We start from the raw sequence: 14,146 nt of genomic DNA, 5'->3' as shown, positions 1-14,146 counted from the left end.
ACACCTTGCAAATGCACTGTTAATATTACAGCTTTTTGTGAACTGTAGTTGTTTTGCATGTTTGATCTCCTGCTTTACTGAAGTGCAGCCTGCTGATGCAGGTACTGAGCAGTGCCGTATTCTGAAATCCTTTTTCACATCATAGCATTGTCATTCTTCAGTTTTGTACTTAATATTTCTAAATGTTGTTAGTTTGTGTGTCTGAGCAAATAAGCTATATTCTTGATTATATCCCACTTGCAAAATGATTTAGTTTCTCTGCTTCTACTACTGCCACATCCATCCCTACTATTACTACTACTACTACTGGTACTGCCATTACTACTACTACTACTGCCACCATCACTGCCACCATCATTACCTATATCTAAGAGTACTTCTGCCATTACCATCATTACTCCTCCCACACGCTTTGTGAATGGTCGGCAGTTTATTTTAGCCGTCATTGTAATACAAGTGGTCTCCTGCACATTATGTTCTGTTTTCAGGCTTTTGAAACTCTGGCCTGCAACAGGGGGCCTCAGCCAATCACAGGTAATTTTAGACACAGAGATTTCCTATTGGCTGTTCTACACATGCAGATGGTTGTGCGCCTCTTTTCAGATGGTGAAAGCCAAGTCTCACTGAGACAGACTTATCTCCATACTTAGTTTAAGTGCTGTGCCAGAGCTGGAGAAAGTCAAAGTCTGATTCAGTGGCAGAAAATCCTGCAACTTGTGATAAATTTCCAATTGCTTCTTTCCCTATGATGGCGTATAGCACAAAACAAGTGCGCCCTGGCTCCACACGGAGCTTTAGGCTCATTATGTTCAATACTATGGCGCTGCTTTCTACAGCTTTCAGTAATATGACAGTAAAAGTGAAAATAAGCCAAAATGGCGGCTGCCCAGTGCAAGCTTTGTCTGAAGAGGCTGTGCAGCATCATCAAGGATTTCTCACCCTGTTTGACCCTTTACTACCATTCCTCATTCTTACACTTGTACTGTATATTTACACTTACCTGTAATAACCTGCTGTGGCTGCTGCACAGGCTGTATGTGTTTTTATACTGTTAATACTGACATTAAGTATTAATAATGTTAATATTGTACCTTTTTAGCGTATTGACTGTAACGCCTCACTGCTATTCAAATATCTCCACACATTGCTCTGCACTGTACTGTTTTTTTGCACTTCTGGTTAGATGCATTTCGTCTTCTCAATGCTAATCAAATCTAATATAATGTAATGGCAAAGGAAACAATGTTGCAGTGGGTGGCAAACGTATGAAAAAAACACAGAGCTTTCTCCAAACTGCGATTTATTCTCAGTGGCAGCAAATACTTTGTACAACAACACAGAACTGTGGGACATGGTTATACTGAAAGAGTTTTAGCAGCATAAATACTGGACCTTTACATCAAATATGTATCACAGCCCACTTTAAATATAGATGGACCAAAATGAATTATGGTAATTTTTCTCTAGACTTCTACAAAGAGGACTAGAGGGATAAGAAACAGGCAAAGAATAGAGTAATTAAATAGTTATTTTCATTGAATTGGCTGTAGTTTGTTTCAATAATTTCCAAAGCTGAACAGTAAGCCTACAAATCATTTTAGTTAGACTAATAACGCAGTGTAGACAAGCATAGATAAACATTAGAGAAAAATAGCAGTAGTCAGTAACAATAGGGTTATTTCATACCGTATGAAAACAAAAGAAATAAGATTTGTTATATTTCTCGAAAACTTAGTTTGATATCCGCAAAGGGAGACAAAAAAATGAACTTCCCACTCCAAATGATGCAATATCCAACAGAATTCAAGAGTTTACAGACAGAAAAATGAAACATTAATGAAAATATAAGAAAAGTAACAGCCCAAGCAACATTTCAGTGGGGGTCCGTTGCAGCTCCTCGTCATGTTGTTATGCTCGTGTGTGCCACAATACGGTGACTTGAGAGGATCAAAATGTTTGGCTGGGAGAGCAGCAGACTTTTGAGCCATAATACTCCTAAAGCCCAGGGAGGCATTAACATTGTCTGCCTGTGGCACAGTTACTGCCTCCTTAGCTGCTCATAAAAGCGTGAATGCAAAAAGAAACACAACTTCTGAGCACTGCTGGAATACTATAAAAATGAATTTATGGGATCTGGGGCTTTTTAAGTTACTCCTCTAACAAATTAGAGCTGTTGCAAGAAAGTGCTGTCAAAACTAAGCATCCACAGATGGATGAAGGAAATCTTTTGCAATTCTCTGATCAGGTTTTTACAATGTTGGGTTATTAGGTGTGTTTGTGTTTGTGCACAGTGGGGTTACTAAACAGAAAAAACATGCTAACAATAGAATAATGACTTAATTGAACAGCACCAAATTTTCCTCCCAACAAAATGTAACAAAGCTGATACTGACATGCAAAAAAAGAAAGCCATAAAATTAAAAGCAGCAAAAGTGCCTCAGACAAGACAGTTTAAGTAAAGATTTAAAAGATAACTCTTGCTAAGTGTTGGGGCAAATACATTAACAAAGTAATATATGGCATTACTGACAAGATTTCTGTTTAATTATTATTACTCTGCATACGCTGTTCCTCCCAGGGTGCCAAATGTAGATAAATATATTTATTCAGTGCCTTTTCATTGGGCGTCAACCTTGCATCTATGCATGTTTGCTGAAAAACCAACCTGAAGTGTAAGTAAATGCGGCGGGTCACCGTAACACCCGTGATACAGAGCTGAAATGTGAGCCTGCATGGAGCTGCTGCAGACAGCTGGATGGATTAAAATGAGCGCGTATCTGTTGCATGAGACATGCATCTGATAAAACGTGTCAGCAGAATACCTGTAAAAACCATCATGAGGCAAGCTAATCTGCCATAGAGACCAGGTTATGCCGAGGCTATAGCAGCGATAGTGTCATTATTAATACTGGGAGACACTACTTTCAAATGAAAGTAACTGGTAATATGCAATACATTGCATTTTTTTAAGTAACTTGCCCAACACTACTCTGGCCTGATTGGCTTAATGTTCTTTGGCAGGTTGTCTGAAAGCTTTGGCCACCCTTGTGTGTTCAGGCGTACAGAGATAAAGGTCCAGGAAGAGGCAGGATGCCAGTCATTGTCACTTGAAGCACATGCAGGTACCCATGGCAGAGATCCAAAGGAGCAAAAACTCATCCAGCAGTGCAGCTTGTGGAGTTCAGAGACTTTTGTTTTCTTCATGTAAATGTGTTCTGTTCCTGTAGTTTGGAGGGCACCCAAGCTGTGGTGTTCTGGCCTGGGCCGTGGGCAGCCCCCAGTGCTAGCAGTGCTGTCTTTAGCTTCAGCTGGTTCGTCTGTATTCAGCCAGTGTGTGTGTGTGTGTGTGTGTGTGTGTGTGTGTGTGTGTGTGTGAGAGAGAGAGAGAGAGTCGTGGGGTTGGGGTCTGGGGGTTGGGGTTGGGGTGTGTGTGTGTGTGTGTGTGTGTGTGTGTGTGTGTGTGTGTGTGTGTGTGTGTGTGTGTTGGGGGGGGGGGGGGGGGTGTATGATACAAAATACAAGAAGCACCTGCACTGATTAGGGCTGTCACACACACGATGCACATGAACAGGAACAGAACTGCTTTGTGCATGAGTCATTGGTTTCCAAAGGAGATGACAAATCTCACGGTAGTGTGACACTGAGTATTGCACCTTGCTCAGATTGTAAATTCAATCAATTTCAACTCTAACCTTGTTTGTTGGTGACCTTTCAATGTACCCTCGAGATGCCAGCCGTCCATTGGCATGACCTAAATGGATCCAAGAAGAACTCTTCAGTGCTGGACTCATACATGTCTTCTTGTCAGAGGGAAGATAATTGCCAGTCCCTTCTTTTATTTTAAACTGAAATACATAATTCATACAGACTGGATCATTGTTTTGCCTTTCAAATGTCCCAGTGCCTCCTGCCTTACGCTACCTGGCGCTCAGTGACATGACTCCCTGTACTGTACTCTGTGCTCCACCTTGCGGTAAGCGCAGCCCCTATTGTTCCTAAGACAGATCTGGGACTGTTTAATTAATGTTGGATATTTCAAAGTAAGGACAATATATACAGCAGTTATTCCTTATAGAACATGACAAGCGGTGGTAATTTAACAAATCTCTCAAGCACCGGCAAAATACTATGTCAGAGCCACTTTTTCCACATAATGGCAGCTTCATTGGATGCCCATTCAGAGGTGAATATGTAAATTATGTGCTCAAGCTGGAGAAACAAGCCAGAGTGCTTGTTTAGCATTGAATGTCTGAATTAAGGGAGCGTTTCTGCCTGAGGACCTCAGGTTGCACTCATCAGTACAAGACTGGAAAAAGTACAGAAATGAAAATGTGTCCAACCAAAGGCATTCCTGAATGCTGATCACTAAAATATTCGACTCAGTTCTAATGTATGGCAATGCAGTGCAAAGATGCTGAAATCTGAATGATATGAAATATTCTGGGAAGATGCTTTGCAGCTGTGTATGACGTGCCTTCTCAAATTTCTGCAGAAACCAGCTGCTGCTACATGCAGGTAGCATAATAGAAACTAAAGTTGCAGGCAGGAAGAGGATTTCATTGGTGGGTAAAGGATCAAGAGAGCCTCGATTTGTTTTCAAGTGTTTTATTCGATTTGTAGTGGAGGGATCACAAACCGAAAGAACTGGCCCTGTGATGTCTCCACTTCTCCACAGTGTTTGGTCTGTTAGGTAAACCCCAACTTATTTTTCATTTGGACCCAAACGACATATTTTTTTTTTTTATTTGGAAAATAAATTTAAGTGTTGATTTTGTATTTTTGTTACTCTGACCAGATGTTATCCATTTACATATTTGGCTGTCTCCACTGTCAACAGGCTATTCAGTGTGAGGAATTAATAATTTCCTAATGCTGAGAGGCACAAAGAGAGGCGGAAAGCATTCATAATGAGCGAGCTGTACCTTGCAACTGCACGGATGGCCGGTGAATATCAATAGCACCTTTTGTTCTCGGAAACTGATGTAAAGAGCGTTTTGGGTCAACAACTTTGTCCAACAAGCCAAGTCAGGCCGTTTGATATTCATGCATCTTTCAGTGTCACATGTTGTTTTTTCACAGCGGCAACGACTGCTGAAATTTTTAGGCAGAATGTCAAACTGGTCTAAAAACTCTTATCTTGCTGTGTCTGTGGCATTTTCTCTGTTTTTCTGTCCCTTCCTCTATCAAGTGCAGTCGCAGACAGGCAAATGTGCACAAATACAAGACACACACTCCGCGCGAGGCCAGATTTACGCCCTGACAATTTGACAGAATCCACTGAAATGGTTTGACTTAATATCAGTTAATTAATTCGTTGGACCTGGGCAGGGAGCTGTGAGCAGAGCTGAGGTGGACTGGGGTGTGTGGCAGGAGATGAGGTGGTGGTGGGGCGGCGGCGGCGGCGGCGGCATCAGGGTTGGTGAAGGGTTTAAACTGAAAGGGGAATGAGGGGAGTAATCCACTGAGTGCCTATAATGTAATGAGTCAGCCTCGCTTAATGGAGTCCATTTGAGGAAGAAGGAGGTATGGACGGAAAGAAGGTGGTAGTTCTGGAGGTGCATAAATGTAGTTGAAAAAAGGCAAGGCTGGAGGACTGAATGGGGATTTTCTGAAAATACTGCATCCTGTATTAACACTAGACTAGACAAACATGCTCTCAGCAGCTGCTTTATATGAATACATGACTACATGAGCAATTGCTAAATGTTGCACTGAATCATGGAAGTGTGTTACAGTCAAGCTTGAGGCTACAAATAAAACTATTTTTATCTTAAACAGAACTGGTGTTAATGCTCTCAGAGTTGCTTTATCTTAGCCCCATGGTTCAAGATAATTCCTGGGCTGCCAAGCTGCGTTAGCCCGGACTGTTTCCATTTGACTTTGAAATCTGTGCTCACACACACACACACACACACACACACACACACACACACACACACACACACACACACACACACACACACACACACACACACACACACACACACACACCAGTTCCCCTTTGCAACCAGAATATATCTGCATTTCATTGACACAGATGGTCCTCTAAAAAAAAATCTGCTAAATTATCTTATGTTCCCTCATATATGATTAGTCCAATCAGAATTACTATATCTGATCCTTTTAATAAATACACAAGGACATTTGGGGGCATTTATTAGGTTACTTGTGCTGAAGACTCTTATTTCTATATTTACTTTATTCATTTAGGATTGCTTGTAGAGTATCATTTGCGTCCTATTTGCTCCTGTTTCTGTTGCACTTTTATTTAAAGGGTCAGTTCACCACATTGAAAAGAACATTTTCTCAAAATGACAAGAAGATTCTTTCTGGTGAATGTTGTGTTTTAATGCTTTGGGGGAATGAGATTCAACTTAATAATATGGGAAGGACAGCACAACAGAAGACAGATCAAGATATATGAAAATCTTGGCCACAACTATCAACATGACTTGATACCTACATGGATATGTGGAAAAGTATGTCTTTTGTAAGTGTAACAGATTTTGGGGGGGTTTTGGAAAAGTGGATCTGTATCGTATTTTGTCGAGCACTCTCAAGATCTGGTTACTATCATCAGTTATGGTTAAAAATAAAATGTCAAGGATGTGCATGAAAGATGGTGCAGTTGTGACACTTGCTCCGCTTCCAACACCTCCTCAAGAGTCAGGGGTTGTATTATTCATGTCTCCCGTGTTGGTGTCATAGCTCCTGCTGTTGTTGTGTGTTTCTTGTCGCCTGTGAACTGATCTGATGATCTGTCGCTCTGCCAGGCTGCGGTGTTTAATCCAGGTCAGCTGCCATCTTACCCTGCTGTTTTCACGGCGTGTTAAAAATCTCTTAATTGGCCTCCTTTTTAAGGTGAATAAGTGTGTGATTTAAAGTTAGGGAGACAGGGTGTCACGAGAGTCTCATCTGTTTGTTTGGCGCCGTTTTAAGGTTTGGGGGAGAGGCAGCACAAGACCAGACACATAGCCAGATGTGATGTGTGCTCCTGGCTGTGACACAGCAGACATAGTATGTGACATGGCACTGGAGAGAGGCCTGTTTACTCCAGCTCTTATACCAAAGGTTGAGCACAAAAGCCTCTGTGGTTATGTCGTATGCCTGCCTCGTGTGTCATTCACACAGGCATGCCTATCTAAACATGCAAAACACATCTTCTTATTCTTCTGACAGTCACTCAGCATTGCAGTGCAAGTCGTGGGCGGGAAGGATACTCAGACTTCATTAAATGCTTCACACATCTGTAAAAAGCAGTTGTCGCAGATGCTTCAGAGCACACATTTTGGAGGGTGTTTGCAGCAAATGGGTTTTGGGAAGCTGGAGGCTCAGGTGGTCACCATGTGAGGATGATTACAGAGGGCCAGCAGTGAGCTGCCAAACTAAATGTGCTGTAGGCTTGGAGTCACACAGGCACAATGAAATGTTGTGTGACAAATTAACTGCTTTGGAAAATGAAACGTAATTCAAAAGTATGTTTTATTTATTTGAAAAGTGAACAGCTGTGGCTGCAGTAAATGCAGTTTATGTAGGGCTTTTTTTTTTTTTAAATAGCAATTAATTATTCTTTATCTTAAAAGGTCGGTCCACTAATACATAGTAAACAACAGCAACTGGAGCTACACTGCAATAAATGGTCCCAATAAAAACTGCAAGACTATTGGATTATTGGAACACATTGTTTCTGGTCAGTCTTGCTTTTCAGTTTCTCAAATACAATTTGTCGATGCTATGGCAACCACAAATTAAATACCTTAATTGAATTGGGGTGAAAAGCAGAAAGCCTTTTTTTGTGATAGCATCCTCTTGTGGAAGGAAACAGCTTTTGGGTGTGTGGGAACACAATAAACATCTTTTCTGTTGTTGGTATATCTGACGGACACAGAAATTCTATCGCTAACATTTTTTTTTTCTCTCTGTCACCTTTTGTTCCCTCCTCCTCTTTCTCTATTTTCTTCACTCTTGTCCAATCCTGCACGTGTCATCTACCTCACATTCTCCATCTATCTTTTCCTCTATACTCTGTCTGAACAGGTCCCCCACCAGTTGGGTGCGCTGACCTTCTACCGCTATGAACAGCCTATCGTAGACTACTGCCAGGCCCATCAGCCCCTGCGGCTCAACATGGGCTATGAGGGACCCCCACAGGGCCTGGAGGGCCTGGAGGACCTGGGGCCGTGTGATAGGGGCACTATACAGACAGTGGCGCTGCCTGCCGTGCCCTCAGCTGCCAGCATAGGTGCCCCTGTGCCAGGGCCGTGCTCTCCTCCAGCAACCCTCAGACCACCGGCCGAAGGTCCCAGCGGCGGTCCTTTCCCTCCCGCCGAGCGCACCGGCACACTCAAATTTGGACGCTAGCAGGCCTGGCTGTTTGAAGTGGCGCAAGGGCCTCAGATTCACCGTGACTTTGAAATGAAGGGGCAGGCGAGCTGGTTATTCAGTGGGGCCTTGTTTTCAGAACATGAGTATGTGAACCAGAGGATAACATTTTCTAATTCTGCCTGAAGGGATTTGGCATCTGAAACACACAGTCTCACCAATATAGAGGGGGAGACATCCTTGCAGATCGTTTTAATTTCTTTTTCCAAAGCACCTCATAGAAAAAACTCCTTACTTCTGAATTATGGGAGGTAATCCAGCATATGACAAAAGCATTACCTTGTTCCCAGATCTGTTTTTTGCCATGTCCCCGACAACATCGTGGGGCACATGTTCACAGCATAACAGCAGTCCACTTGCACTGAGTCAGGAGTGGAAGGAAAAGTGCAATAAACATGAGTTCTCAATCACAGAAAGTAAGAGCAGAAACATAAAAGATTCAAGAGACGGAGCTGAACATCACGTGAAGAGCAATGGGCTTCTTACTGTGATTATTATTAAAATATCTAGTCTGTAGTTGTTAACAAAAGCAAATCCATTCATCATCTCATAAAAATGAGTCATTTTCTCAATACAAGTAATTATATTGAATTTCTCTTTCTTTTGTTTAACTTTTTGTTTCTGTAGATGTGGGATCTCTTGCTGAATTCCATTATAATGTGCATGTCAAACCAAAGAGTTATATTTTTTTTCTTTTGATGCACATAAGCTGCTTTAGCTGAGGGCATTCTTAAAATGCCAGTTGGTCTACTAAACTAGCCTCTGCCAGCTCACATTCATAAATACAACCAAATCCCCTGATGGTTTTAGATGAACTGGGCTTGTCTTTACAGATTAGCAGAGTAACCATGTGATACGTACATGTGAAGTAGTAGTGAAACTAAAATTTTAAGGATATTTATCATCATGGTGTATTTTACCTGGTTCTCCCAACGTCAGTTCAATTGCTATCCGTGATCTCAGTGATGAACACAGAAACACTTTTAAAGGAGATATGATACGTTTCACACGTTTCTTGAACATACAGGGGCCCTTTTCACAGCAGAATGGCAGGTCTTTGTATATGATCATATCCCAGCTGAATGATTCACTATGCTTTAAAGAGGTAATCATGGGGAATTTATGTGATAAAATAAGTACATTTGAATGCAAGTATTGTACATATTCTTAAAAAAGGTCTCCACTTTACTGAAGGTCGAACCACTCTCACTGCCCCAAACAGTCATTTGAAACGTTGTTGAGTCAATGTTTGACTTTCATCACTCTGGATAATTTGAAGAGCACCGTCTTGCTGGGTTGGCAAAGCTCTGGCCATGTGCTCCCGTTTCTCCTCCACCACAGAGAACAACAGTGCCGAGTGGGGACATGTTGAACCAGCACGTTGACTTCTCTTTCACCTGCGTATGAACCCATGGGCTGTACTGGGAATATTGCCTGACATCTCCTTGTTTTTTTTCCAGAAAGCGGGTCTGCAGTGCAGGACTTTATTGCACTCAGTAACCCTTTGGCCACCGCGTCAAGCACTGCTACTCACTGACTTATGGAGCTGATGAGGACTTCAGATACGGCTGCGATGGCCTTTCAGATATCATCTGCAGCTTAATCCAAGCAGTGCACTGGGGTTGTTTTCTACATGTCAGTGGTCATACTCTCGGGAGTTGTGGAAACTGTGCTTGGTCCACCCACGGCACAGCTGATTGATTATCAGATGAAACTGCGAGGGGCCAAAATTTCCCACAAGAGTGGGTGTATCCTCAAGATAAGAGAAACATAGGGAATTAATTTTGTTTTGTTCTGTTTTGTTATTTTGTCGTTTTGGCTTGGAGCATAAGAGACAGTTTTTGAGGTGTTCAAAGATGATGTCAAGAAATTCTATAAGACTAATCAAAGGACAAAATCGAATAGAACTTATTTATCGTGTAAATAGTGAATCTTTAAAGATGAAAAAAAAAGTATGAACTTGACTTCTTCTGAAACACAAACTGCTTGTGAACAGAAGAGGAGCCTTATTCACTTTCCAGTGGGAATCTGTTACCAAGATGACTCGGTGAAGAGGTTCCTACTGAAACGCTCCTGTTGTTTCAATGATAAATATTTTTCTATCTGCTCCCTTCACCACTCTACCATTACACACAAATTATGTTCCTGAGGTTATTTCTCAAATCTAATCATTTCACTCAATCACATGAAGAAGGGAAGATCGGGAGCCCTATTGTTGTGATGCACTTCAAGCGTCAAACGTCAGAGAGGTCCATATTTTCTGTTCTGACTTCAGACATGTTTCATCTTGCAGGAGGTGGCCGTACGACGTGTCGTTAGCGACATCCAAATGTGCTCCTCTTGTTTAAGAGTTCAAACACCATCTGCCATTTCAAGTCTACTCGGGGAGAAGAAGTGTGCTATTCTTTATACCAAGAGTTTAACTTGTGAAGGATGTTCTCTTTGATGTGCCATTATTTTGTTAAATGTTTTACCAAAAACCAGCCCCAAAACAACAAGCGACCCAAAAGGTTTCATGGTTTCATGACAAAGAAGGGTTCAGCCCCCTTCGTGTACAGGACAATGCATAAAAAGCAGTTGATTCGCTCAGTACGGTTGCTTAATAGTGCTGGTGGAGTTTACTTTGTAATAGCAGCTGTGCCAATGTCTTTATAATGGGAGCTCTCTCAATTCTATCCATGTATTGTCTTGCCTTGCTCTATATCACCCCTGCTAACTCCTTGGCCTGAATTTCATGTCTGCCTCTTGGTGACTCGGGTGAACCTGTTTAATGATGTTCTATTTCTGTCCGCATGCCGATATTTTGGGAAAGTATGCCCAGTTAGGGAGGAGCGCTGAACCAGAGACAAACAGTATGGGAGATATTTTCTGTCTGGAGTGCCCTAGAACCAGCATCACGTGTCATGGACAACTTCACTGTTTTTAAAGCCACTTGTTTGCTGACCCATTCATGCCCCTGTCTTGCCCAAGGTAGAATTTCCTGGCACTATACAGGCCGTTAAACAGGAAGGAGGCCTGTGTTGGGCACTCACTCCTGGGACAGACTTTCCCTTTAATAGTCTCTTGCTGAAGCCCAGTACTCCATATGAAGTAATTCTGTTTTCAGAACAGTGATAATGGTTCAATTCAGTCTAAACACAATGATCAAAGCTATTTTGCCCTTCATGTGTAATTAGAAAATGCTAATAAAATCTTTGTATGTTCACAATTAAATCAGCTACTAATAAGTGATTGATTAATCATGACTACCTCCCTGATAAAATCCGATATGTTCAGCGGAATGTTCGAATCCTGCTGCCAGTAATTATTTAGTCTTTTGTCCATTTCTTTTGCCATTAGAGAGCTGGAAGCACAGGCGCTGCATGCTAATGATGCATGTTTGAGCTGAACTCCGTGAACGGCCGTCTGTGCTAGCCCCGCAATGCCAACAGGCTTTATTTTCTCTTCTGCTTTGTTTGTTTATGGTTTTGTACACCCTGAGCTCCCCACCCCCCTTCACTCTTTGAGTTTGGGCTCAAGTCCCCACTGGTAACATCTCTCTCTCTCTCTTTTTTTTTTATCTTCCCCCTCTTTTCCTTTTTGCTTTGGGTGGGGTGAATAAAGGTCTGAAGAATTGCAGTGAAAACTTTCATATTTCAGTGTTAATGCGCAGAGGAAAGCTAAATGCAAATCTCCTCGGGGAGGGGGGAAGCAGAGGTGATGGGAGGGGGGAGCCAAAGATGCTGTACAATAGGGAGGATATAGAAGGACAAATGGTAAGTGCAAGGACATTTTATTCTGTTACAATAAAAGCTTTGTGATGTTTCTGAATGCCCCAGTCAGCTTTATTGCCACTGTAAGAAATGACACAAACTGCTTCGGCCAAGCTCAAACACACGCAAGTCACACACGGGTAATCTTTAGAGCTACATATGACACAGATGAAACAAGAGGCCTACTCAGATGAAGCTGCATCTTCTAAACTGTATGTATTATGCATGCTCCCGTACAAAGATAAACACACTCATCTGTTATTTGAATTGAATTCATAATTTACATTAAGCATCCATTTTAAAGTGTCTGCATTTAACTGCAGAACAGTCTACACATAAATGCATCCACACAAATGGAAATACCAACAAACACAGGCAACGCACATTCCTTGATAAATGATAATAAAGTACTCCAGCTTTTGACGCTTCCATTCATTGCAGTTCACCCAAGGCCATCGGTGACGGTTCAGTAGGCTCTAATCCATTACCTGATAAATAGATTTGAAAAATGAATTCTGAACAAGACGTGGAGTTGCAGCTTTTCTTCCTCCGCCATACATCTGTGTCTTACCCGCAGGCAGCGCTGGGGCATACCCATAGAGCACACAGTCATGACTCCAGAGAGTCAGTACATATACACACAGATAGGGGGAATGAACAGAAAAAAAAGAAAAAGCTCCCCATCTGCCACTTCCAGATTCCAAATTTGAGTTTCTATTTTCGTTAGTGTGTCATTACTGTGTGTGCAGACTGCAAAGTGGTAAGAATTAATAACTTTGTCATGCAAGGCATAAAGACAGACTGGAAGCATTGCTAGTGAGTTAGCTACCCCGCATGTACCCAGATGGCCTGTGTGTGTGTGTGTGTGTGTGCGTGTGTGTGCGTGCGTGCGTGCATGTGTGTGTGTCTATAGCAGCACCTACTCCTCTACCTCCTCTGAACCAACGTCACCATTACTGATGTTCAGGCCAGCCCGGTCCCCATTGATTGTTATTGTTCCATGCTGTTTCACATTAGCAGGAAGTCTTTAACCTCTGACCGGCATTGTCCTGACTCTGTTTTTCTGCCATTGCTCATGTCAGAGGGGACACAAAAAGGGAAGGCATGATCATTAACCTCTGTCAGGGAAACACACTTTTTCGTTTGTCTGACAAAGCCCGTTTACGCCCCTAATTGGATTTAATGTGAGCACTGAAAAAAGGAAGGGTTTTTTTTTATTTCAATGGCCTGCATTCTGCTCCTGTAGTTGACTTGAGCATGCAGCAAGAGAGAAAACAGAGAGAGACTGATAGAAAGTAATATCAGAATTAGTCTATGGTTCCTTGCAGGCTCAAATCAAATTGCTGCCTCTTAAACGCTTTCCACATAAACCAGGGGATCCCCGCTGTCCTTCTCCCTCTCATCCATTTCCTACAGAGAGCACTGACTTCTGTAGGGTGTAAATATGCGCTGCATTGTTTTCTTTGGTAGTTGGTTTGTTGTTGATTTTTTTTTTTTTTTTTTTTCTTATTTGGATTTTGGTTCTTTTTACTGTATTCAGACCTAAAGCATTTTTGTGGAGACCTGGTCCAAGCGCAAAAATATGGCTCTTCTTTGAGTATATTATTGTCAGAAAATGTTTTGTAAAAATTTTGATGATGATATCAGAAATAAACATCTAAAGATGGGAGTTGTAGTGTCTTGTTTACCAGAGTATATAGTATATATATTTGAAAAATCAACATTAGTTATCAGGCCTATGTAGTAATATCATTTATAGAATCGTGTTTCATAGAGTGGTGAACTTCACCCTATCCTTGCTTTGAGGATGCCCCTTTCATACCCAATCATGATACTCTCACCTGTTACCAATGAACCTGTTTACCTGTGAAATGTTCCAAACAGGTGTTTTTGGAGCATTCCAAAATGTTCCGTGTCTTTTGTTGCTCCCGTCCCAACTTGTTTGAAATGTGTTGCTGGCATCAAATTCAGAATAATCATTTATTTACAAAAGTCAATTAAGCTGATGAGGT

At 41.8% G+C, this 14,146-nt stretch overlaps 1 protein-coding gene across 2 annotated transcripts in view; it reads left to right on the top strand.

The window, feature by feature from the left end:
- The window catches only part of LOC139348591 (leucine-rich repeat transmembrane neuronal protein 4), a 103,428-nt gene extending 89,625 nt beyond the window's left edge, over positions 1-13,803 (top strand). Inside the window, exon 3 of one of the 2 annotated variants that reach the window (XR_011603410.1) lies at positions 8,038-8,138. Coding sequence is in view for 1 of the 2 variants with exons in the window: in XM_070988836.1 (XP_070844937.1) it covers positions 8,038-8,361 (324 nt within the window). In the remaining variant the exon portion in view is untranslated. Of the gene's footprint in view, positions 1-8,037 lie in introns of both variants that reach the window. The other variant, XM_070988836.1, reaches the window with a different exon arrangement.
- The last annotated feature ends 343 nt before the right edge of the window (positions 13,804-14,146 follow it).

The sequence above is a fragment of the Chaetodon trifascialis genome, chromosome 20 (genome assembly GCF_039877785.1).
Source record: "Chaetodon trifascialis isolate fChaTrf1 chromosome 20, fChaTrf1.hap1, whole genome shotgun sequence".
Classification (NCBI taxonomy): Eukaryota; Metazoa; Chordata; class Actinopteri; order Chaetodontiformes; family Chaetodontidae; genus Chaetodon; species Chaetodon trifascialis.
Note: the sequence above shows the minus strand (reverse complement) of the source record. Positions and strands in the feature narration are given on the sequence as shown.